At 60.2% G+C, this 23,452-nt stretch overlaps 1 protein-coding gene across 1 annotated transcript; it reads left to right on the plus strand.

Moving 5' to 3' along the window:
* Window positions 1-300: 300 nt before the first annotated feature.
* KANSL3 (KAT8 regulatory NSL complex subunit 3) lies at window positions 301-21,706 on the plus strand. The gene is given in 21 exon segments (XM_068174361.1): window positions 301-569; window positions 2,681-2,851; window positions 3,957-4,047; window positions 4,517-4,702; window positions 4,816-4,947; window positions 5,954-6,070; window positions 6,691-6,792; window positions 6,908-6,979; window positions 8,249-8,323; window positions 9,425-9,582; window positions 10,035-10,098; window positions 10,523-10,723; window positions 11,117-11,270; window positions 15,667-15,849; window positions 18,000-18,078; window positions 18,990-19,129; window positions 20,006-20,118; window positions 21,049-21,268; window positions 21,450-21,523; window positions 21,525-21,575; window positions 21,701-21,706. Coding segments are annotated over 21 exon segments (2,622 nt in total). The 5' UTR covers window positions 301-336.
* The last annotated feature ends 1,746 nt before the right edge of the window (window positions 21,707-23,452 follow it).

The following is a 23,452-nucleotide window of genomic DNA, read 5'->3' on the forward strand; positions in this document are numbered from 1 at the left end:
TCCCCGCGGGCCGCTCCCCACGGGGACATTCCCCGCTCCCCGCGGGTCGCTCCCCACGGGGACAATCCCGGGGACATTCCCCGCTCCCCGCGGCTCGCCGCTCCCCACGGGGACAATCCCGGGGACATTCCCCGGTCCCCGCGGGTCGCCGCTCCCCACGGGGACAATGCCGCGGGGGCGCGCTGAGGGGAGGCGGGGGCGCGCCCGGCGCGGGGCGGGCGGAGGGGGCGGGGGCGCGCCCGGCGCGCACGCGCGCGCCGCGAGGGGCGGGCGGCGGCGGCGGCGGCGGCGGCGCTGCTGTCGTCGTGGTCGTGACGGGGGGGCGGGGCTCCCGCCATGTCGCAGCGCGCCGGCGACCGCGACCGCGACCGGGAGCGCGAGCTGCAGTGGTCGGCCCGCAGGATGGGCACGTCGCTGCTGCTGCAGCTGTCGGCCCACGAGCGGGAGCTGGACCTGGTGTGCCTCGACCACAGCTACGCCAAGCCCTGGAGCGCGCACCCGGACGCCAGCGCCGCCCGGCCCGCCCGGCTCCTCTTCCTCACCCCGCGGAGGCACCTCGGCAGCGCCCCGTGAGAGCCCGCTCGGAGAGGGGGGACTGGGGGGGTCCTGTGGGGCTGAGGGGCCTGTGAGGGGAAAGGAGGGGTCCTGTGGGGTTGTGAGGGGAAAGGAGGGGATTCTGTAGGCTTGTGAGGGGAAAGGAGGGGGTCCTGTGGGGTTGTGAGGGGAAAGGAGGGGGTCCTGTGGGGTTGTGAGGGGAAAGGAGGGGGTCCTGTGGGCCTGTGAGGGGGTTATATGGGATTGAGGAGGCTGTGAGGGGAAAGGAAGGGGTCCTGTGGGGTTGTGAGGGGAAAGGAGGGGTCCTGTGGGTTTGTGAGGGGGAAGGAGGGGGTCCTGTGGGCCTGTGAGGAGAAAGGAGGGGGTCCTGTGGGGTTGTGAGGGGGAAGGAGGGGGTCCTGTGGGGTTGTGAGGAGAGAGGAGGGGGTCCTGTGGGGTTGTGAGGGGAAAGGAGGGGGTCCTGTGGGGTTGTGAGGAGAAAGGAGGGGGTCCTGTGGGACTGAGGGGGTTATATGGGATTGAGGAGGCTGTGAGGGGAAAGGAAGGGGTCCTGTGGGGTTGTGAGGAGAGAGGAGGGGTCCTGTGGGCCTGTGAGGGGAAAGGAGGGGTCCTGTGGGGTTGTGAGGAGAAAGGAAGGGGTTCTGTGGGGTTGTGAGGGGAAAGGAGGGGGTCCTGTGGGGTTGTGAGGAGAAAGGAAGGGGTCCTGTGGGGTTGTGAGGAGAAAGGAGGGGGTCCTGTGGGACTGAGGGGGCTGTGAGGGAAAAGAGGGGGGTCCTGTGAGGCTGAGGAAGAAACTGGGGGATGTCCTGTGGGGCTAAAGGGCTTTGAGGGGAAAGGAGGGGGTCCTGTGGGGTTGGGGGCAATCATAAGGGCAAGCAGGGGAGTTGTGAGGGGGAAATTGGGGGGCGTCCTGATGGGTGAGGGGTGCGGTGAGGAGTCTCGGTTTGGGATGTCCAGGGGTCTCAGTTTTGGGGCTCTAGGTTCGGTGGTCCAGGATGCTTCTTTTGGGCCTTCAGGGAGATCAGTTTGAGGGTCCAGAATAAGTTTCGTTTGGGGGTCAGGAGGTCTCAGTTTGGAGTGTCCAGGGGTGTCGAGGAGCCATGGTTTGGGGGTGTGCAGGGGCCATGGTTTGGGGTGTCCAGGGGTCTCAGTTTTGGGGCTTCAGGGAGATCAGTTTGGAGGTGCAGAATAGGTTTGGTTTGAGGGCCCAGACTTCTCAGTTTGGGCTGTCTCAGCTGCTAGGTTTGGTAGTCCAGGGGCCGCCAGTTGATGGCCCAGGAGTACCAAGGTCCCTGGGTCAAGCCCACCCTGTGCATCCCTGGGAGCACTGCCCAAACCCCCCTGGATCCCTCAAACCCCCCTGGAACCCCAAACCCCCCTGGATTCCCCAAACCCCCCTGGATCCCCCAAACCCCCCTGGATTCCCTCAAACCCCTGGGAACCTCAAACCTCCCTGGATCCCCCAACCCCTGGGAACCTCAAACCCCCCTGGATCCCCCCAACCCCAGGGAACCCCAAACCCCTGGGAGCCCCAAACCTCCCTGGATCCCTCCAACCCCTGAGAACCCCAAAACCTCCCTGGATCCCCCCAACCCCTGGGAACCTCAAACCTCCCTGGATCCCCCCAACCCCTGGGAACCTCAAACCCCCCTGGATCCCCCCAACCCCAGGGAACCCCAAACCCCTGGGAGCCCCAAACCTCCCTGGATCCCTCCAACCCCTGAGAACCCCAAAACCTCCCTGGATCCCCCCAACCCCTGGGAACCTCAAACCTCCCTGGATCCCCCCAACCCCTGGGAACCTCAAACCCCCCTGGATCCCCCCAACCCCAGGGAACCCCAAACCCCTGGGAGCCCCAAACCTCCCTGGATCCCTCCAACCCCTGAGAACCCCAAAACCTCCCTGGATCCCCCCAACCCCTTGGAACCCCAAACCTCCCTGGATCCCCCCAACCCCTGGATCCCCCCAACCCCTGGGAACCCCAAACCTCCCTGGATCCCCCCAACCCCTGGGAACCCCCCAACCCCTGGGAACCCCAAACCCCCCTGGATCCCCCAAACCCCCTGAAACCCCCCCAAGCGCCCGGGGTGCCCCGTCGTTGCCCTGACCCCCGTGTGGGTGGCAGGGAGGCCGATGTCCCCATCGACGTGGAGACGGTGACGCCCACGCCGGTGCCGCTGTACGACAACCAGAAGGCTCGGAGCGTGATGAACGAGTGCGAGCGGCACGTCATGTTCGCCCGCACCGACGCCGACGCGCCCCCGCCGCCCGACGACTGGGAGGAGCACGTCAACAGGTGGGAATAGGGGCTGGGAATGGGAATAGGGGCTGGGAATGGGAATCTGGGCTGGGAACAGCAGGGAATATGGGCTGGGAATGGGAATAGGGGCTGGGAACAGCAGGGGATATGGGCTGGGAATGGGAATATGGGCTGGGAATGGGAATCTGGGCTGGGAACAGCAGGGAATAGGGGCTGGGAATGGGAATATGGGCTGGGAACAGCAGGGGATATGGGCTGGGAATGGGAATATGAGCTGGGAATGGGAATATGGGCTGGGAATGGGAATCTGGGCTGGGAACAGCAGGGAATATGGGCTGGGAATGGGAATCTGGGCTGGGAACAGCAGGGAATATGGGCTGGGAATGGGAATATGGGCTGGGAATGGGAATCTGGGCTGGGAACAGCAGGGAATATGGGCTGGGAATGGGAATCTGGGCTGGGAACAGCAGGGAATATGGACTGGGAATGGGAATTTGGGCTGGGAACAGCAGGGAATATGGGCTGGGAATGGGAATTTGGGCTGGGAACAGCAGGGAATATGGGCTGGGAATGGGAATATGGGCTGGGAATGGGAATCTGGGCTGGGAACAGCAGGGAATATGGGCTGGGAATGGGAATTTGGGCTGGGAACAGCAGGGAATATGGGCTGGGAATGGGAATTTGGGCTGGGAACAGCAGGGAATATGGGCTGGGAATGGGAATTTGGGCTGGGAACAGCAGGGAATATGGGCTGGGAATGGGAATATGGGCTGGGAATGGGAATCTGGGCTGGGAACAGCAGGGAATATGGGCTGGGAATGGGAATTTGGGCTGGGAACAGCAGGGAATATGGGCTGGGAATGGGAATTTGGGCTGGGAACAGCAGGGGATATGGGCTGGGAATCGGAATCTGGTCTGGGAGGAGCACGTCAACAGGTGGGAATGTGGGCTGGGAATGGGAATATGGTTTGGGGGAGCACGTCAACAGGTGGGAATGGCAGGGAATCTGGGCTGGGAATTCTAGAGAAAAGGGATCCAGGCTAGGAGGAGCATGTCAACAGGTGGGGTGGCAATTCCAGAGCAGAGGAAGCAGGAATGGTTTGGTGGTTTCGTGGGTGACCCCGCTGTGTCTGTCCCGCAGGACGGGCTGGACCATGGCCCAGAACAAGCTGTTCAACAAGATCCACAAAGCGCTGCAGTCGGACAGGCTGGCCCGCCTGGCCAACGAGGGGGTGAGAGGGGCTGCACAGACACCCCAAAATCCCACCCTGGCAGCCCTGCACAGACACCCCAAAATCCCACCCTGGCAGCCCTGCACAGACACCCCAAAATCCCACCCTAGGCACTGCACAGACACCCCAAAATTCAACCACTCCTGGAGCTCTGGCAGCCTCGGGGCCGTGCCCGTTCCCTGGGCAGTGCCCAGCACCCTCTGGGGACAGAACCTTTCCCAAAATCCAGCCCGAGCCTGGCCTGGCCCAGCTCCAGCCGTTCCCTGGATCCTGTCCCAGGGATCAGAGCCTCCCCTTGGAAGGTTTGGGTTGCTCTGAGGGCTCCCCTCAGCCTCCTGCTCCTCGCCAGATGTTATCCTCGCTCCAGGTGTTTGGGCAGCCCACGCTGACATTTCCCTAGGGATGGGGCTGCAGTGCCATGCTCCATCTTCCTTCCCCTGAGCTGTTTTTTGGGAATTCCTGCTTCCAGGCCTGCAACGAGCCCGTGCTGAGGAGGATCGCCGTGGATAAATGTGCCCGCAGGGTGCGCCAGGCCCTGGCCAGCGTCAACTGGGACACCAAACTCATCCAGTGGCTTCACACCACGCTGGTGGAGACCCTGAGCCTGCCCGTGCTGGCTGCATACCTGGATGCCCTGCAGACCCTGAAGGGAAAGGTGATAAAAGCAGGGGGAGGCTTGGCTGTCACAGCTGGCAGAGGGGAGAGGCTGGAATTGTTGTCCCGTGGTTTGGGTGCGTTTTCTCAGTCCTCCCCTGCCTCTGCTTGCAGATCCCTGCGCTGATCGACAGGATGCTGCTCTCCTCCACGGCCAAGACGGGAGCAGCGGGGGCTGAGGCGCTGTCCCTGCTGCTCAAGAGACCCTGGGACCCAGCAGTGGGTGTTTTGTCCCATAATAAACCAGTGAGTGCCCTGGGGGGTGTGGGGGTCCCACGGCAGCTTTAGTCTTCCCATGTTCTGCCTCTGTTCTCTCCCTGGGCTCTTCTGCCCCTGCTTTAGACCTGCTCCATGAAGGGAAGGGACCCACCAGGATCATCAATCCAACCTGTCCTTCCACAGACACCCCAAAATGCCACCCTGGGCATCCCTGCACAGACACTCCAAAATCCCACCCCGGGCCCTGCACAAACACCCTAAAATCCCACCCCAGGCACTGCACAGACACCCCAAAATCCCACCCCAGGCCCTGCACAGACACCCCAAAATCCCACCCTGGGCATCCCTGCACAGACACTCCAAAATCCCACCCCGGGCCCTGCACAAACACCCTAAAATCCCACCCCAGGCACTGCACAGACACTCCAAAATCCCACCCTGGGCATCCCTGCACAGACACCCTAAAATCCCACCCCAGGCACTGCACAGACACTCCAAAATCCCACCCTGGGCATCCCTGCACAGACACCCTAAAATCCCACCCCAGGCACTGCACAGACACTCCAAAATCCCACCCTGGGCATCCCTGCACAGACACTCCAAAATCCCACCCCAGGCACTGCACAGACACTCCAAAATCCCACCCTGGGCATCCCTGCACAGACACTCCAAAATCCCACCCCAGGCCCTGCACAGACACCCCAAAATCCAAACACTCCTGGAGTCCGGCAGCCTCGGGGCCGTGCCCGTTCCCTGGGCAGTGCCCAGCACCCTCTGGGGACAGAACCTTTCCCAAAATCCAGCCTGAGCCTGGCCTGGCCCAGCTCCAGCCGTTCCCTGTGTCCTGTCCCTGTGGCAGGGAGCAGAGACCGGAGCTGTCCCTCAGAAAGGGGAGTCCCTTCTGTTGGAGAAATTCTCCTGGGTATCCTGAGGGAGCTTTGGCTGTGCAAGATCCTTCCCTCTTCCACGTGGGGCAGGGAGCCTTTCCTGGGAGCATTGCTGTCCCTGACACGGCTCCTGTTGGACTTTGCAGAGCAAACTGCCCGGATCCCCCCTGATCCTCATCGCTTCCTCCGGCCCCGCCAACTCCCTGTTCCCCACGTCCCGACGGCACCGCTTCTGGCAGTCCCAGCTCTCCTGCCTGGGAAAGGTCTGTGGGGCTGGATCAGTGGGGTTCCTGTGTGGGGTGGCTCTGTGATCTGGATCATTGGGGTTCTCTGTGGGGTTCCCCTGTGGGGCTGGATCAGTGGGGTTCCTCTGTGGGGTTCCCCTGTGGGGTGGCTCTGTGATCTGGATCAGTGGGGTTCCTCTGTGGGGCTGGCTCTGTGGGGTTCCTCTGTGGGGTTCCCCTGTGGGGTGGCTCTGTGATCTGGATCAGTGGGGTTCCTCTGTGCGGTTCCTCTGTGGGGCTGGCTCTGTGGGGTTCCCCTGTGCGGTTCCTCTGTGGGGCTGGCTCTGTGGGGTTCCCCTGTGGGGTGGCTCTGTGATCTAGATCAGTGGGGTTCCCCTGTGGGGTTCCTCTGTGGGGTGGCTCTGTGATCTGGCTCTGTGGGGTTCCCCTGTGGGGTGGCTCTGTGATCTGGATCAGTGGGGTTCCTCTGTGCGGTTCCTCTGTGGGGCTGGCTCTGTGGGGTTCCCCTGTGGGGTGGCTCTGTGGGGCTGACTCCGTGGGGTTCCTCTGTGGGGTTCCCCTGTGGGGTGGCTCTGGCTGTTCCCGCCGTTGTCCCCAGCCCTGCTGGCTGTCCCTGTGATGTCCCCTTTCCCTCGCAGGTGATCCCCATCGCCACGTCCCTGCTGAACAACGGCAGCGGGGTGGGGGTGCTGCAGTGCCTGGAGCACATGATCGGCGCCGTCAGGGGCAAGGTGGCCGAGGTGAGGGACAGCGGGACGTCCGTCCCCCTGTGCCCCGTGCCGGGGGGAGCTGTGCCACCCTGGGCACTGCCGCAGTGCCTGTCCCAGCTCTCCAGCTTTGTTTTGTGTCCCACAGATCCACAACCACTTCTCTCACAAGCAGATCATCCTGATCGGGTGGAACACGGGTGCCTTGGTGGCCTGTCACGTGAGTGTCCCCCCAGTGCCGTGTCCTCGGGGGGCACGGGAAGGGTGTGGGTCTGTTAGAGCAGGTCCAGAGGAGGCCACGGAGCTGCTCCAGGGCTGGAGCCTCTGGAGCCAGGCTGGGAGAGCTGGGAATGGTCACCTGGAGAAGAGAAGGCTCCAGGATGAGCTGGGAATGGTCACCTGGAGAAGAGAAGGCTCCAGGATGAGCTGGGAATGGTCACCTGGAGAAGGGAAGGCTCCAGGATGAGCTGGGAATGGTCACCTGGAGAAGAGAAGGCTCCAGGATGAGCTGGGAATGGTCACCTGGAGAAGAGAAGGCTCCAGGATGAGCTGGGAATGGTCACCTGGAGAAGGGAAGGCTCCAGGATGAGCTGGGAATGGTCACCTGGAGAAGGGAAGGCTCCAGGATGAGCTGGGAATGGTCACCTGGAGAAGAGAAAGCTCCAGGATGAGCTGGGAATGGTCACCTGGAGAAGGGAAGGCTCCAGGGAGAGCTTCCAGCACATTCCAGGGCCTGAAGGGGCTCCAGGAGAGCTGGAGAGGGACTGGGGACAAGGGATGGAGGGACAAGACACAGGGAATGGCTTCCCAGTGCCCACGGGCAGGGATGGAGGGATATTGGGAAGGAATTCCTGGCTGGGATGGAATTCCCAGAGGAGCTGTGGCTGCTCCGTCCTGGGAAATGTCAGGAGCCTGGCAAAGCAGCCTTCATTCCCGGGATGTGCTGGGCTCTGGGAATGCCGAGTGATGGAACGTGTCCCTGCTGTGTTCTGGGAATGCCGAGTGATGGAGCGTGTCCCTGCTGGGCTCTGGGAATGCTGACCTATGGAATGTGTCCCTGCTGGGCTCTGGGAATGCCGAGTGATGGAACGTGTCCCTGCTGGGCTCTGGGAATGCTGAGTGATGGAACGTGTCCCTGCTGGGCTCTGGGAATGCTGAGTGATGGAACGTGTCCCTGCTGGGCTCTGGGAATGCTGAGTGATGGAACGTGTCCCTGCTGGGCTCTGGGAATGCCGAGTGATGGAACGTGTCCCTGCTGGGCTCTGGGAATGCTGACCTATGGAACGTGTCCCTGCTGGGCTCTGGGAATGCTGACCTATGGAACGTGTCCCTGCTGGGCTCTGGGAATGCCGAGTGATGGAACGTGTCCCTGCTGGGCTCTGGGAATGCTGAGTGATGGAACGTGTCCCTGCTGGGCTCTGGGAATGCTGAGTGATGGAACGTGTCCCTGCTGGGCTCTGGGAATGCTGACTGCTCTCTCCCTGCCCAGGTTTCCGTGATGGAATATGTCACTGCCGTCGTGTGCCTTGGCTTCCCACTGCTCACCGTGGACGGCCCCAGAGGGGTAAGGGCCAGATGGAGCTGCTTAAAGAACCCTGCTTGTCTTTAAACCTCCCTGGGTTGTTTTTTGGAATGGTTCCTGGAAGTCCGAGGCTGATTTTTTGGGGGAATGTGGGTGTGAGTGTGGTTTGGAGGAGCTGTTGCTCTCAGAGGAGGGGCTGTAGCAACCCTGGTGGGATTCTTGATGCCATAGCTGGTGTGAGGAGTGCTCTTGGCTTGTCTCTGCTGCGGTGTGGTTTTGGGGCTCCTTCCTGGGGGCCTGTGTCCCTCCTTATCCATGGCCTGGATCCCTCGATATCCACGGCCTGGCTCTGTTATCCCTGTCCTGTGTCCCTCGTTATCCCTGTCCCGTGTCCCTCGTTATCCCTGTCCCGTGTCCCTCGTTATCCCTGTCCTGGCTCCGTTATCCCTGTCCCGTGTCCCTTGTCATCCCTGTCCCGTGTCCCTCGTTATCCCTGTCCCGTGTCCCTGGTTATCCCTGTCCCGTGTCCCTCGTTATCCCTGTCCTGGCTCCGTTATCCCTGTCCCGTGTCCCTCGTTATCCCTGTCCCGTGTCCCTCGTCATCCCTGTCCCGTGTCCCTCGTCATCCCTGTCCCGTGTCCCTGGTTATCCCTGTCCCGTGTCCCTCGTTATCCCTGTCCTGGCTCCGTTATCCCTGTCCCGTGTCCCTGGTTATCCCTGTCCCGTGTCCCTGGTTATCCCTGTCCCGTGTCCCTCGTCATCCCTGTCCCGTGTCCCTCGTCATCCCTGTCCCGTGTCCCTCGTCATCCCTGTCCCGTGTCCCTCGTTATCCCTGTCCCGTGTCCCTCGTTATCCCTGTCCTGGCTCCGTTATCCATGTCCTGTGTCCCTCATTTTCTGTGTCATTTCCACGGAGCCCGGACTTGTCCCTTTTGGGTGTGACTGGATAGGGACTGGTGATGGACACAGCCACGCTGGGCAGGGGCTCCTTCCCAGGGCAGTGGAATTCCCTTGGAAAGGCTCCATTTCCTGCTCCATTTTCTGGGGCACGCTGCAGCTCAAGCAGAGTTTCCCTCCAGCCTCAGTAAATCCCACTGGGCCTCGCCCCTGGAAACTCCTCGGCTCCATCCCAGCCCTGTTGCAGGATGTGGATGACCCCCTCCTGGAGATGAAGACCCCGGTGCTCTTCGTCATCGGGCAGAACTCCCTGCAGTGCAACGTGGAAGCCATGGAGGATTTCCGGGAGAAGATCCGGGCGGACAACAGCATGGTGGTGGTGGGAGGAGCAGATGACAACCTCAGGTGAGGCTCTGCCACCTGGGCTCTCTCTTCCTGGGAATTCTGGGCAGCACCTGAGCGTGCTGGGGACACCAACCCCGAATCTGGTGTTGGAACGAGGTGGGAATTGCAAGGAAATACTCCAGACTTGTCCGTATTGGGAATAACTGCAGGAAAAACCTGTATGGGAATGGGCCTGCTTTAGGGCTGGGCTCAATTTAGGGCTGCACCCAGCAGCACAGAGGAGGTTTTGGAGCATCACAGGAGTCCGGAATCTCTAGTAGTGAAAATCCGTAAAGGAGAGGAAAGAAAGAAACCTAAAACTGACACTGGGTGTGAAGGCAGAGCTCTGAAATGTCAGGTTGGTTTTGGGGAGTCACAAAAAGGATCTTTGTCCTCATCGGGTGAAGAATGATGGGAGTGTGCTCGTGGAAGAGCGTGGATTTCCACCTGTTTTGGTTCTTTTTTGCCCCTAGGATAAGCAAAGCCAAAAAGAAGTCGGAAGGCCTGACCCAGAGCATGGTGGACAGGTGCATCCAGGTACCCACAGGGGTCAGGGAAAGCAAGGAGTCTGTGCTGGAGGGTCCCAGGCTACAGCAGGGATGGGTTGGATTGGGGGGAATCTTCTCCTGAGGGGGGTTTGGAAGGGAGGTGGGAGATCCCTGGGGGTGCCCCTTAACCTGAGCAGTTTCCTGAATGTCCCAACACGTCTGCTCGGGGGCCCAGCAGCATTTTGGGAAGAGCCATTGTGGTTTTTTCCCCACAAGTCCTAAATCAGTGCTTTGTGTGAGCTTCGCTGAGAGATCTACATCCTCTCTGTGATGTTTTGGGGATTTCCTGCAGAATACCAAACCCACAGTGTATCCCCGTGGGAATGCTTCATTTCCGTGCTTCGAGCTTTGGAGATCCATTGCTCAGAGACCTGCCCAGCACTGAATCCCGCTGTTTATCCCAAAATTCCCAGGATGAGATTGCAGACTTCCTGACAGGGGTGCTGACCCGGGCCGAGAGCCACTCGGGCTCCGAGCCCCGCGACCTGGACGCCGAGAGGAAGAAGAAGCCCCGTGACTGCAGCAGGAGGGATCTGTCCTTCGAGCTGCCCGAGAGGAGCAGCAGACCCGCCTCCCCTGCAGCCAAAGTGCCAGCCTCGCCCTCAGGCTCCGAGGTGGGGGCTCTTCCCAGCCTAATTCCAGCTGGGGGTGTGCAGAGAGGGGCTTTTGTGCCACCAAAATCTGTGCTGAGCGCTGGGAGAGGGAGGTGAGAGGGTACCTGGCGGGGTGTGGCCACAGGGGTGGTTTAGATGAGAGATTTGGGAATATTATCTCATGGGAAGGGTTGTAAGGCTTTGGAACAGGCTGGTGGTGTCACCACCCCTGGGATGTTTCAAAACACAGCTGGATATGGCACTGAGGGACAGGGCTTGATGGTGACCCTGCCCTTGACAATGGCCCTTGATCCAGCCTTAAAAATCCCAGGATTCTCACGGTGAGGGAAATGAGTGCTCAGGGCCAGGGCTGCCTCAGGCAGCCGTGGGCTGAGTGTCCCTCTGTCCCAGCAGGACCTGTCCAGCGTGTCCAGCAGCCCCACGTCCAGCCCCAAGACCAAGGTGGCCGCCCTGGCCCTGCCCAAGCCCAGCCAGGTGGGCCCCACGCAGCTGCAGAGGAGGCAGCTGCCCAGGCCAGACGCTGTCCTGACCCACAAGCAGGCACAAGGTAATTCCCTGCAGCTTCCCCAGCCTTCCAGCAGCCGGAATTTTGGGGGTTTCTCTCTCTGGACCTGTGTAGGTTTTTATTTTCCCTGTCCTGTGTTGAATTCCAGGCGCCTCGTGGCAGCTTTCTCTGCAGCTCAGCTCATGTCACAGCCTTGGAGGGTTGGAATTGGGTTGGAAATGGTGTTTCTGCAGCTTGTGGAGCTTTGCTGCTGTTGGAAGTGGGAAGGATTCTCTCTCTGGCTGACCAAACCCCCTGTAGCCATGCTCTGATCCTTTTGGGACACCCTGGTCTGGTGTCGCCCTCAGGGCTGCCTGGGGGAGACCCTGAAGGTGCTTAGGATATGGTTAAGGTGGAAACTGTGGGATGTGGGGAATTCCAGAACCATCCTGTGGAAAACCTGCTGTGGAGAAGGAACCAGCTTGAGCTGTGGGGTTTTGTGTCCTGTTGGAGGTTGGTAAAAAACCTTCAGTCTGGTGGTGAGCTTGGGGAGTTGAGGGAGTGCTTTTGTGGCTGAGGAGCCCTCCTGGCAAAATCCAGCAGCACCTGGGGATGGCTCTGCATCCTCCCTTCTCCTTGCCGTGCTCAGGACAGACCTGGACAGGCTGGTGGGTGTCACCTGCAGCTGTGACCCTGCAGCTCCATCCATGGGTGTCACCTGCAGCAGTGTCACCTGCAGCTGTGACCCTGCACGTCCATGGGTGTCACCTGCAGCTGTAACCTCTGCAGGTCCATGGGTGTCACCTGCAGCTGTGACCCTGCAGGTCCATGGGTGTCACCTGCAGCAGTGTCACCTGCAGCTGTGGCCCTGCAGGTCCCTCCTGGCTCGGGGATGGGCTCCAGGAGGAAGCTGGAGCTTGGATCTGCCTTCATTCCTCAGCCCAGGGACTGAAGGGCTGTGTTCTGAGGGACGCAGGAGGAGGCTCTGTGGTGGAGCTGTGTCCTGGTGCCTAGTTCTGTCGGGAATGCTGGGATTAATTCCCAGAGCCTGGTTCTTTCAGGAATGCTGGGGTTAATTCCCAGAGCCTGGTTCTTTCAGGAGTGCTGTGGTTGATTCCTGGTGCCTGGTTTTGTTAGGAATGCTGGAATTTAATTCCCAGTGCCTGGTTCTGTCAGGAGTGCTGGGATTAATTCCTAGTGTCTGGTTCTGTCAGGAATGCTGGGGTTGTTCCCAGTGCCTGGTTCTGTCAGGAATGCTGTTGGGAATGCTGTCATGATTCTTGGTGCCTGGTTTTGTTAGGAATGCTGGAATTTAATTCCCAGGGCCTGGTTCTGTCAGGAATGCTGGAATTTAATTCCCAGTGCCTGGTTCTGTCAGGAATGCTGGGATTGTTCCCAGTGCCTGGTTTTGTCAGGAATGCTGGGGTTATTCCCAGTTTTCTTGGGAATGCCGTGGAGATTCCCAGATGGAGCTGCTCAGGGCAGTGCTGGCTCCCATCTCCCAGCTGCTCTCAGGCCCTCGGCCCAGCCAGGCCCAGCCAGGCCCAGCCAAGCCCAGCCAAGCCCAGCTCAGCCCAGCCAGGCCCAGCCAAGCCCAGCTCAGCCCAGCCAGGCCCAGCTCAGCCCAGCCAGGCCCAGCTCAGCCCAGCCAAGCCCAGCTCAGCCCAGCTCAGCCCTGCTCCCCTCCCAGCGCTGTCCCACTGGCTGGAGAGGGCTCTTTGTTGGGAATGAGCCATGCCAGGCTGTGCTCCCACGGCGGGATCCGTGCTGTCCGGAGCTCTGCCTGCTCCAGGGTCCCCACCCGGGGGTCCCGGCGGTGTCCCCGGAGCCCTGTCCCCTGCAGAGCCGGGCTGTGATTCGGGGATTCTCTCTGGTTCATTTCAGCTCAGCTTGCTGCTTTTCTGAAACAAAACGTGCTGGTGAGGAAAGCTCTTCCTCCTGGCACCTCCCCGTGTCTCTTTGGTGAGTAGCTCCTCACCCTCGCTGTCTCTCTGCCTGTCTCCCTCCTTCTCTCTGTCTCTGCTGCCTTCCTCCATCATCCTCCTCCTCCCCTTCCTCTGGGGCTGTGTCCCCAGCGCGTCCCCAGCGCGTCCCCTGCTTTGTGCTTCTCTGCTCTTCGGAGCTCCGGCCCAGGGCCCTCTTTGCCAGCAGAGATCTCAGGCTTTGCTGAGCTCCTCCTGCCCCTCATGGAGAAATCTCAGGCTTTGCTGAGCTCCTCCTGCTCCCCGTGGGTAAATCTCAGGCTTTGCTGAGCTCCTCCTGCCCCTCATGAAGAAATCTCAGGTTTTGCTGAGCTCCTCCTGCTCCCCGTGGAAAAATCTCAGGCTTTGCTGAGCTCCTCCTGCTCCCCGTGGGTAAATCTCAGGCTTTGCTGAGCTCCTCCTGCTCCCCGTGGAGAAATCTCAGGCTTTGCTGAGCTCCTCCTGCCCCTCATGGATCAATCTCAGGCTTTGCTGAGCTCCTCCTGCTCCCCGTGGATAAATCTCAGGCTTTGCTGAGCTCCTCCTGCCCCTCATGGAGAAATCTCAGGCTTTGCTGAGCTCCTCCTGCCCCTCATGGAGAAATCTCAGGCTTTGCTGAGCTCCTCCTGCTCCCCATGGATAAATCTCAGGCTTTGCTGAGCTCCTCCTGTCCCTCATGGAGAAATCTCAGGCTTTGCTGAGCTCCTCCTGCTCCCCGTGGATAAATCTCAGGCTTTGCTGAGCTCCTCCTGCTCCCCGTGGAGAAATCTCAGGCTTTGCTGAGCTCCTCCTGCTCCCCGTGGATAAATCTCAGGCTTTGCTGAGCTCCTCCTGCTCCTCATGGAGAAATCTCAGGCTTTGCTGAGCTCCTCCTGTCCCTCATGGATCAATCTCAGGCTTTGCTGAGCTCCTCCTGCTCCCCATGGATAAATCTCAGGCTTTGCTGAGCTCCTCCTGTCCCTCATGGATCAATCTCAGGCTTTGCTGAGCTCCTCCTGCTCCCCATGGATAAATCTCAGGCTTTGCTGAGCTCCTCCTGCCCCTCATGGAGAAATCTCAGGCTTTGCTGAGCTCCTCCTGCTCCCCGTGGATAAATCTCAGGCTTTGCTGAGCTCCTCCTTCTCCCCATGGATAAATCTCAGGCTTTGCTGAGCTCCTCCTGCCCCTCATGGAGAAATCTCAGGCTTTGCTGAGCTCCTCCTGCTCCCCGTGGATAAATCTCAGGCTTTGCTGAGCTCCTCCTTCTCCCCATGGATAAATCTCAGGCTTTGCTGAGCTCCTCCTGCTCCTCATGGAGAAATCTCAGGCTTTGCTGAGCTCCTCCTGCTCCCCGTGGAGAAATCTCAGGCTTTGCTGAGCTCCTCCTGCTCCCCATGGAGTCTGGATTGCTCCGATGGACTGGAGCTTGGTGTTTAACCCTTTCCTGTGCTGGGGGTGTGGACACCAGTGTGACACAGCTGGGGACACGAGGGACAGCCAGGGGTGGACACGCAGCAGCACGGCTTGGCCTGAGGATTAGGGAAGAACACAGAGCTCAGGGACAGGGATGGCTTTGGAAAGGTTCTGATGGGTCAGGGACATCTTTGGGAAGGTTCTGATGGATCAGGGATGGATTTGGAAAGGTTCTGATGGATCAGGGACAGCTTTGGGAAGGTTCTGATGGATCAAGGATGGATTTGTGAAGGCTCTGATGGATCAAGGATGGATTTGGAAAGGTTCTGATGGATCAGGGATGGATTTGTGAAGGTTCTGATGGATCAAGGATGGATTTGGAAAGGTTCTGATTGATCAAGGATGGATTTGGAAAGGTTCTGATGGATCAGGGATGGATTTGGGAAGGTTCTGATGGATCAGGGATGGATTTGGGAAGGTTCTGATGGATCAGGGATGGATTTGGGAAGGTTCTGATGGATCAGGGATGGATTTGGGAAGGTTCTGATTGATCAAGGATGGATTTGGAAAGCTTCTGATTGATCAAGGATGGATTTGGAAAGGTTCTGATGGATCAAGGATGGCTTTGGAAAGGTTCTGATGGATCAGGGATGGATTTGTGAAGGTTCTGATGGATCAAGGATGGATTTGTGAAGGTTCTTATGGATCAGGGATGGCTTTGGGAAAGTTTGCCAGAGGGAGCTGTGCAGGCTGGCACACTGGGAGCTGTGCAGGCTGGCACAGAGGGAGCTGTGCAGGCTGGCACACTGGGAGCTGTGCAGGCTGGCACAGAGGGAGCTGAGCAGGCTGGCACAGAGGGAGCTGTGCAGGCTGGCACAGAGGGAGCAGTGCAGGCTGGCACACTGGGAGCTGGGCAGGCTGGCACACTGGGAGCTGGGCAGGCTGGCACACTGGGAGCTGGGCAGGCTGGCACACTGGGAGCTGTGCAGGCTGGCACACTGGGAGCTGTGCAGGCTGGCACACTGGGAGCTGTGCGTTGGCCACGTTCCCCTCCTGGCACCCCGAGCCGCCCTGGGCGCTCCAACAGCCCCTTCTGTGTCCCCCAGTTGCCGTGGCCTCGGAGCCCTCGGAGGGGGCTGACAGAGATGTCAGAGTGCAGCTGAAGAGGCCGCAGAGCCCCAGCCCCACCCAGGCCACCAAGGCCTCCAAACGAGCCAAAATCAAGGTGACCATTGTCTCCCACGGAGATGGCACGGGCACCGGAGCAGCCCTCAGCACCCAGGCTGAAAGTGAGTTGGGACCTGGCCATGGCACCCGGCAGGGCCTGGCGGGGAGGGAGCTGCGCTTCCTTAGGCCTGCTTTTCCTTAGGCTTGGTTTTCCTTAGGCCTGCTGTTCCTTAGCCCTTCTTTTCCATAGGCTTGGTTTTCCTTAGGCTTGTTTTTCCTTACCCCTGCTGTTCCTTAGGCTTGGTTTTCCTTAGGCTTGTTTTTCCTTGGGCTTCGTTTTCCTTGGGCCTGCTTTGCCTTGGGCCTGCTTTGCCTTGGGCCTGCTTTGCCTTGGGCCTGCTTTGCCTTAGGCCTGGTTTTTGGAGGATTTAGCTGCAGGGGAAAGGTGCTGACAGCCAGTGTGAGTGGCTGGGGGGGGGGCCTTGGAATTGCACACTCCTGAGAAACAGCCTGGAGCTGGGATGGGATCCTGCACCTCCCTCTGGTCATGCACCTTCCTCCAGAGGCCTGGAGCTGCTGCTGGGAGCAGAGTGCTGGTGCTACTGGGAGTAGAGTGGTGGTGCTACTGGGAGCAGGGTGCTGGTGCTACTGGTGCTACTGGGAGCAGGGTGCTGGTGCTACTGGGAGTAGGGTACTGGTGCTACTGGGAGCAGGGTGCTGGTGCTGCTGGGAGCAGGGTGCTGGTGCTGCTGGAGCAAGGTTCTGGTCCTGCTGGTGCTGCTGGGAGCAGGGTTCTGGTCCTGCTGGGAGCAGGGTGCTGGTGCTGCTGGTGCTGCTGGGAGCAGGTTCTGGTGCTGCTGGTGCTGCTGGGAGCAGGTTCTGGTGCTGCTGGTGCTGCTGGGAGCAGGGTTCTGGTCCTGCTGGTGCTGCTGGGAGCAGGGTTCTGGTGCTGCTGGTGCTGCTGGGAGCAGGGTTCTGGTCCTGCTGGGAGCAGGGTGCTGGTGCTGCTGGTGCTGCTGGGAGCAGGGTTCTGGTCCTGCTGGTGCTGCTGGGAGCAGCTTCTGGTGCTGCTGGTGCTGCTGGGAGCAGGGTTCTGGTGCTGCTGGTGCTGCTGGGAGCAGGGTTCTGGTCCTGCTGGTGCTGCTGGGAGCAGGGTTCTGGTCCTGCTGGTCCTGCTGGGAGCAGGGTTCTGGTGCTGCTGGTGCTGCTGGTGCTGCTGGACCCCTCTCTCCGCGTTCCTCCCGCCTGGACCCCCGCTGCTGCTTGAGGGATCTTGGCCAAGTTGCTCCCTCTGGAAGAGTTCTGTGCCCTCCAGATCCCCCACCCAGCCGAGCTGCCCGCTCTGCTGATCCCCCTGGGGTGTGGCAGGCACCCCTGGGATTCACATCCGAGCAAACCCCGGCTCCCATCCTGCCTCTGCAGCCCAGGAAATGCCCAGGAAGAGCTGGTGGGCTCCATCTTCCTGCCCTGAGCCGTCACAGGAGAGCCCCAAAGCTCTGGCTGCTGTCCCTCAGGACTCAGCACCTTCCTCCCACAGAGCAGCCCCTGCTCGTGGAACTTGTGGAATCGGGGGCCAGCAGCTCCATCCTGCTGGGAAATCTGAGGTGTTCGAAGCTGGGGAATGACTCTGCTCCTTTCCAAGCACCTTTCAGCATCTCTGAGCTGCCACAGGACACAAATCCACGTCCTTCTGGAAGGTTTCACTTGATCTTCTGGCAGCTTGGAAAACCTCTGCTTTCCAGAATAATTTATTTTTTTTTAATTATTTTTAATTTTCCGAACTTTACTTCTTTCCACAGAAAGGAAATGAATTGCAGAAGTAAACATGAACCCAAACGAGAATTGCCTCTTTGCCAGGAGGAATGCACGAGGAAGGAATGCAGTTGTATCCCCCAGTGCTGCAATAAACAAATTCCGTGACTTGTCGCATCCCTGTGTATTTTGTAAAGTGTCTTGAACCAAGAATCCTTACAAAATCACCCAGACCCAGCAATCCATCCCTGGAACAGGAGGGGATTAGTGGAGAGGACCTTTAGGAGAGAGATCTGCATTTGGTGCCAGGGGCCTGAGGTTCCTTAGAGATTTCGGGAGGCGATTCCTTCCCTCCTGCCTCTGCAATTCCATCATTTGTGTGCTCTAACTGGATTTTGCTCCTCCCAGTCTGGGATTCCTGCAGGAGATGCTCTGGGAGCTGGATGGGTACTTGGAAAAAGGGGGATCCCAGAGGATCTGTGGGCCACAGGAGCTGAGCATTCTCCTTCTTGTCTTGCAGTTGTCTCCGGGAAGCCGCTGCCCCTGGGCCAAGCCGTGTCCAGCACCAAGGAGCTCTCGGGGCTGCTCTCCACCCCCAAGTGAGTGGGAATTTGGGAATTTTGGGGGGTCTTTCTCTCCTGCATGTGGAGCTTTCCGGTGTCTTGCTCGCCACTGGAATTTTCTGGCGTGGGGGAGGCTCTGGGGCTCCTGGAAACTCCAGTGGGGCCTGGGGATGGCAGGAGTGGAGGTGCTGGGGCTGTGCTTGTGTCTGCTGTGGTTTCCCAACCTCAGGTTTGTTTATCTCTGTCTTTGTGGTGGCTTTGGCTGAAATTCTGCGCTTAATCCTTCCCTTCCGGCACCTTTGCAAAGACAAGGGAGGGGAGCCCCAAATCAGCTCGTGAAGGGCATGAGCTGTGCGCTGCTGGGGAGTAAAAATCTCACCTTGACACCTTTTCCCCATCCTGAAATGGAAACATTTTGAAGCTCTGGGGAGCTGGGCTCTGGCTGATCCCATTCCCAGAGGAGCCATGGAGGTGTTGGACAGGGCTCACCGTGACCTGGGGCAGGGGGAGGTGTCCCTGCTGGTGGCACTGGGTGGGCTTGAAGGCCCTTTCCAGCCCAAACCATCCCAGGATTCTGTGACCTGGGATAGGAGAGGAAGAAGACCTGGTTTTAAAGAAATAAATAAAATCTAATTTATTTATAGAATTCAATTTTAAATAAATAAAAAGTGGGGTTTAGGCAGGGACAGTGCCCTGCAGGCTCAGTGCCTTTTGGGGCAGGGTGACCCTGGCAGGTGAACACAGCCACCAAGCTCTCCCAGTTTGGAAATCCTTGGATTTGGCTGCTACCCTGGAAGCTTCTCTTGGAATGGATGATTTTTAGGTTTTTTTTCCAGCCTTCCAGCTGTGCTTGTGCAGCTCAGCTCCCTTCTCCCGCCGCCCTGGCTGCCGGGGCAGTGCCGGCTCTCTGTCCCAGCCCTCACCGGAGTCTCTCCCTTCCCTTTTAGGCTGAGCTCAAGCGCAGAGGCCTCGCTGAGCCCGGCTCAGCCCAGCAGCTCCACCCCCAGCGCCTTCCACGCCCTGCAGAGCCGGCTGGTGGCCAGCAGCAGCCACGGCCTGCCAGCCCAGCCGGCCACCGCCCTGCCAGGTACCAGGGGAGAGCTCACAGGGTTTGGGGGAGCCTCTCCTCGCCCTTCCCGGCCTGGCTGAGGTGGGGCTTTGCTGCGGGGGGCTGTGGCATTTGTGTGTAAAACACCAAAACCCCAAAAGCTGCGGTGCTCCACAGCCACCCCTCTGCAGCTGCAGCAGGAAACGGGCCAGGGGGGCTTGGGGGGTTTTGGGAAGGGTTCTGTCCCCAGTGGGGGGGAGGTTTGGGGTGGGTTTTGGGAAGGGTTCTGTCCCCAGAGGGTGCTGGGCACTGCCCAGGGAACGGGCACGGCCCCAAGGCTGCCGGAGTCCAGGAGTGGTTGGATTTTGGGGTGTGCAGGGCTGCCAGGGATGCCCAGGGTGGGATTTTGGGGTTCCTGTGCAGGATGCCCAGGGTGGGATTTTGGGGTGTCTGTGCAGGGCTCCCAGGGTGGGATTTTGGGGTGTCTGTGCAGGGTTCCCAGGCTGGGATTTTGGGGTGTCTGTGCAGGATGCCCAGGGTGGGATTTTGGGGTGTCTGTGCAGGGTTCCCAGGGTGGGATTTTGGGGTGTCTGTGCAGGGCTGCCAGGGTGGGATTTTGGGGTGTCTGTGCAGGGTTCCCAGGGATGCCCAGGGTGGGATTTTGGGGTGTCTGTGCAGGGTTCCCAGGGATGCCCAGGGTGGGATTTTGGGGTGTCTGTGCAGGGCTCCCAGGCTGGATTGGATGGTCCCAATGGGTCCCTTCCCACTCAGGACATTCCCTGATCCCATGAACGAGCTGTGGGAGGATCCCCAGTGACCTCAGGTTGAAGAACAGCTCTGCAGCCCCGGGGCAGCCCCAGAATTTGGTGCTGGTGAACCCTCCCAGGCTGACCTTGTCCTCCCCTGGGTTTTCAGGAGCAGCCTCTGCCAGCAGCCTGCTCCAGGGGCTGAGCTTCAGCCTGCAGGACATGGGCACCAAGGCCTCCAGCCTGGCCCCCGGCGCAGCGGCCGCCGGCTCACCTGTGCAGGTGAGCAGCCTCTGGAGCCCCCACGGGGCAGAGGAGGTTTTGGGAGGCAGAGGGAGCCTGGATGGGAGATGAGGGCTGAGCTCTGGGTGTTCCTGTGAGCAGCTCTTGCTGTGCAGGCAGCCCCAAACCGCTGAGCTGGAGAACAGACGGGGAGCGAGCAGTGGGAAAAGCCACACTGGGACCTCTCAGGGTCCCGCTTTGTCCCCCTCAGGCTGGGAGGGACAAATCCACCGGGACCAGCCCTGCCCGTGGCCGGGGAGAAGTGTGGAACCCCCAACGGCTCTGCTGGAGAGAGGAGTGGCCATCCCGGCCTGGCCCGGGCCTAAAGGGGCTCAGGGCTGCCCTCTGTCCTTGCAGAGCCTGGGCCTAAAGGGGCTCAGGGCTGCCCTCTGTCCTTGCAGAGCCTGGGCCTAAAGGAGCTCAGGGCTGCCCTCTGTCCTTGCAGAGCTCGGCCCTAAAGGGGCTCAGGGTTGGCCTCTGTCCTTGCAGAGCTCGGGACTAAAGGGGCTCAGGGTTGCCCTCTGTCCTTGCAGAGCTCGGGCCTAAAGGGGCTCAGGGCTGCCCTCTGTCCTTGCAGAGCCCGGGCCTAAAGGAGCTCAGGGCTGCCCTCTGTCCTTGCAGAGCTCGGCCCTAAAGGGGCTCAGGGCTGCCCTCTGTCCTTGCAGAGTTCGTCCTTGCAGAGTTCCGGCCTAAAGGGGCTCAGGGCTGCCCTCTGTCCTTGCAGAGCTCGGCCTGGCCCGGGCCTAAATGGGCTCAGGGCTGCCCTCTGTCCTTGCAGAGCTCGGCCTGGCCCGGGCCTAAAGGGGCTCAGGGCTGCCCTCTGTCCTTGCAGAGCTCGGGCCTGAAGGGGCTCAGGGCTGCCCTCTGTCCTTGCAGAGCTCGGCCTGGCCCGGGCCTAAAGGGGCTCAGGGCTGCTCTCTGTCCTTGCAGAGCTCGGCCCTGAAGGCTCCCGGGGCCCTGCAGAGCCTGGCTGCCATCAGCACGGACACGGGCGCCGTGGTGCGCACCATCCCCGTGGCCACCTCGCTGGCCCTGGGGGCCTCGGCCAGCGGCAAGCCCACGGCCATCCACCAGCTGCTGAGCAACGGGGGGCTGGCCAAGCTGGCCAGCAGCCTGCCCGGGCTGGCCCACATCTCCAACCAGGCCGCAGGTGAGCGGGAGGGCGGGCATGGAGGGAGGTGCTGCCGGTGCCTGGAGCTGTTTTCCCCAAAGCTCCTCCTGCTCTGTGGGCTGTGCTGCCCGAGCAGCCCCTCTGAGGGAAGCCCCAGCCCTGTTTGGAGGTGGCCTGCGCCATCCCTGTGTCTCAGGGACATTCTCTGTGTGCTCTGCAGGCCTGAAGGCCCCGGCCACCATCACGGTGACGCTGCGGGGACAGCCGGGCCGCGTGGGCACCCTGAGCCAGGCGGGGGCTGGGCACGGCACAGCCCCAGCTGGAGGAGCAGCCCCAGGGCCCTCAGGTAAGGGGGACACCTCTCCTTGCTCGCCCTGGGCAGCTCCTGGCCCTGCCAGGTGTGGCTGTTCCATCTCTGGGGTGTGAGGACAGGGTGACAGCAGCCAGGACGTTGTCACTGTGTCTGTTCAGGTTTGATTGCCCTTGATCCATGGAATCATGGGATGGTGTGGGCTGAAGGGGACCTCAGATCCCACCAGGGCCCTTTTAGGGCTGAAAGGGACCTCAGATCCACCCGGTGCCCTTTTTGGGTTCAAAGAGACCTCAGATCCCACCAGGGCCCTTTTTGGGTTCAAAGAGACCTCACATCCCACCCAGAGCCCTTTTTGGGTTGAAAGGGCCCTCAGATCCCACCCAGTGCCCTTTTTGGGGCTGAAAGGGACCTCAGATCCCACCAGGGCCCTTTTTGGATTCAAAGAGACCTCAGATCCCACCCGGTGCCCTTTTAGGGCTCAGAGGGACCTCAGATCCCATCCAGGGCCCTTTTAGGGCTGAAAGGGACCTCAGATCCCACCCAGCACCGATTTTGGGTTCAAAGGGACCTCAGATCCCACCCAGTGCCCATTTTGGGTTCAAAGAGACCTCAGATCCCACCCAGTGCCCTTTTTGGGGCTGAATGGGACCTCAGATCCCACCCAGTGCCCATTTTGGGTTCAAAGGGACCTCAGATCCCACCAGAGCCCTTTTAGGACTCAAAGGGACCTCAGATCCCACCCAGTGCCCATTTTGGACTCAAAGGGACCTCAAATCCCACCCAGTGCCCATTTTGGGGGCTGAATGGGACCTCAGATCCCACCCAGTGCCCATTTTGGACTCAAAGGGACCTCAAATCCCACCCAGCACCCATTTTGGGTTCAAAGGGACCTCAAATCCCACCCAGTGCCCTTTTTGGGTTCAAAGGGACCTCAAATCCCACCCAGTGCCCATTTTGGGACTGAATGGGACCTCAGATCCCACCCAGTGCCCATTTTGGACTCAAAGGGACCTCAAATCCCACCCAGCACCCATTTTGGGGTTCAAAGGGACCTCAAATCCCACCCAGTGCCCTTTTTGGGTTCAAAGGGACCTCAGATCCACCCGGTGCCACCCCCACCACGGCAGGGACACCTCCCACTGTCCCAGGTTGGTTTGGCTGGTGCTGCCCCAGAACTGACCCAGGCAGAGTCCTGGATAATCTCAGGATTTGGGAGCACCCACATCCCCCTTCCCTTGACCTTCCTGAGTTTCATGCAGTCACTGAGCTCAGAGCTTGCAGCCCCGAGCTGCTGCCCCTCAGGTCACTGGGGACAGGTCTGCAATTCTGTGTCAGAGGCAGCTTTGGTGCTTTTCTGTCCTCCTCAGAGCTGCGGTGCTGCCCTTGGTGTCCCTGCCACCTCCAAACCCTCTGGACAGCCAGGAACAGGGATGGGCCTGGTCTCCAGGGTGAGGCCAGCCAGGAAGGGGTTAAAGTTTTGGATCCTGACTTTCCCTTACAATGCTGAGCTTGTGTGTTCAAGGCAGGGCTCAAAACGGTGCCAGGGCTGCTCCAAAAGCAAACTGAAAGCAGCTCTGCCAGGAAATGAGGCTTTGTTCCTAATTTTAGCCCTGACATCAGCGGGGTTACGTAACCCTCCCCAAAGGCCTCAGCAGCAGCCAGAGCTGAGATTCCCCTTGGAATTCCAGCTGCGGGCTCTGCAGGAAGCCGGGATTTAAATTTGGGGCTGAGCTGTGCTTTGGGGTGGGCACTTCCCTTTCCTTCCCCTGTGGGCATCACAGGAATCTCCCCCGGGAGCAGGGTGAGGAGAAAGCTGAGGGTTTGTGTGGCTGGGGGGTGAGAATCAGAGTAAAACTGAGCTTATCTTTTCACCGGAGTGCTCCAGGGGGGTTGGACCTTGCGGGGTGTCC

The sequence above is a fragment of the Anomalospiza imberbis genome, chromosome 28, assembly GCF_031753505.1.
Source record: "Anomalospiza imberbis isolate Cuckoo-Finch-1a 21T00152 chromosome 28, ASM3175350v1, whole genome shotgun sequence".
In the NCBI taxonomy this organism is placed as follows: Eukaryota; Metazoa; Chordata; class Aves; order Passeriformes; family Viduidae; genus Anomalospiza; species Anomalospiza imberbis.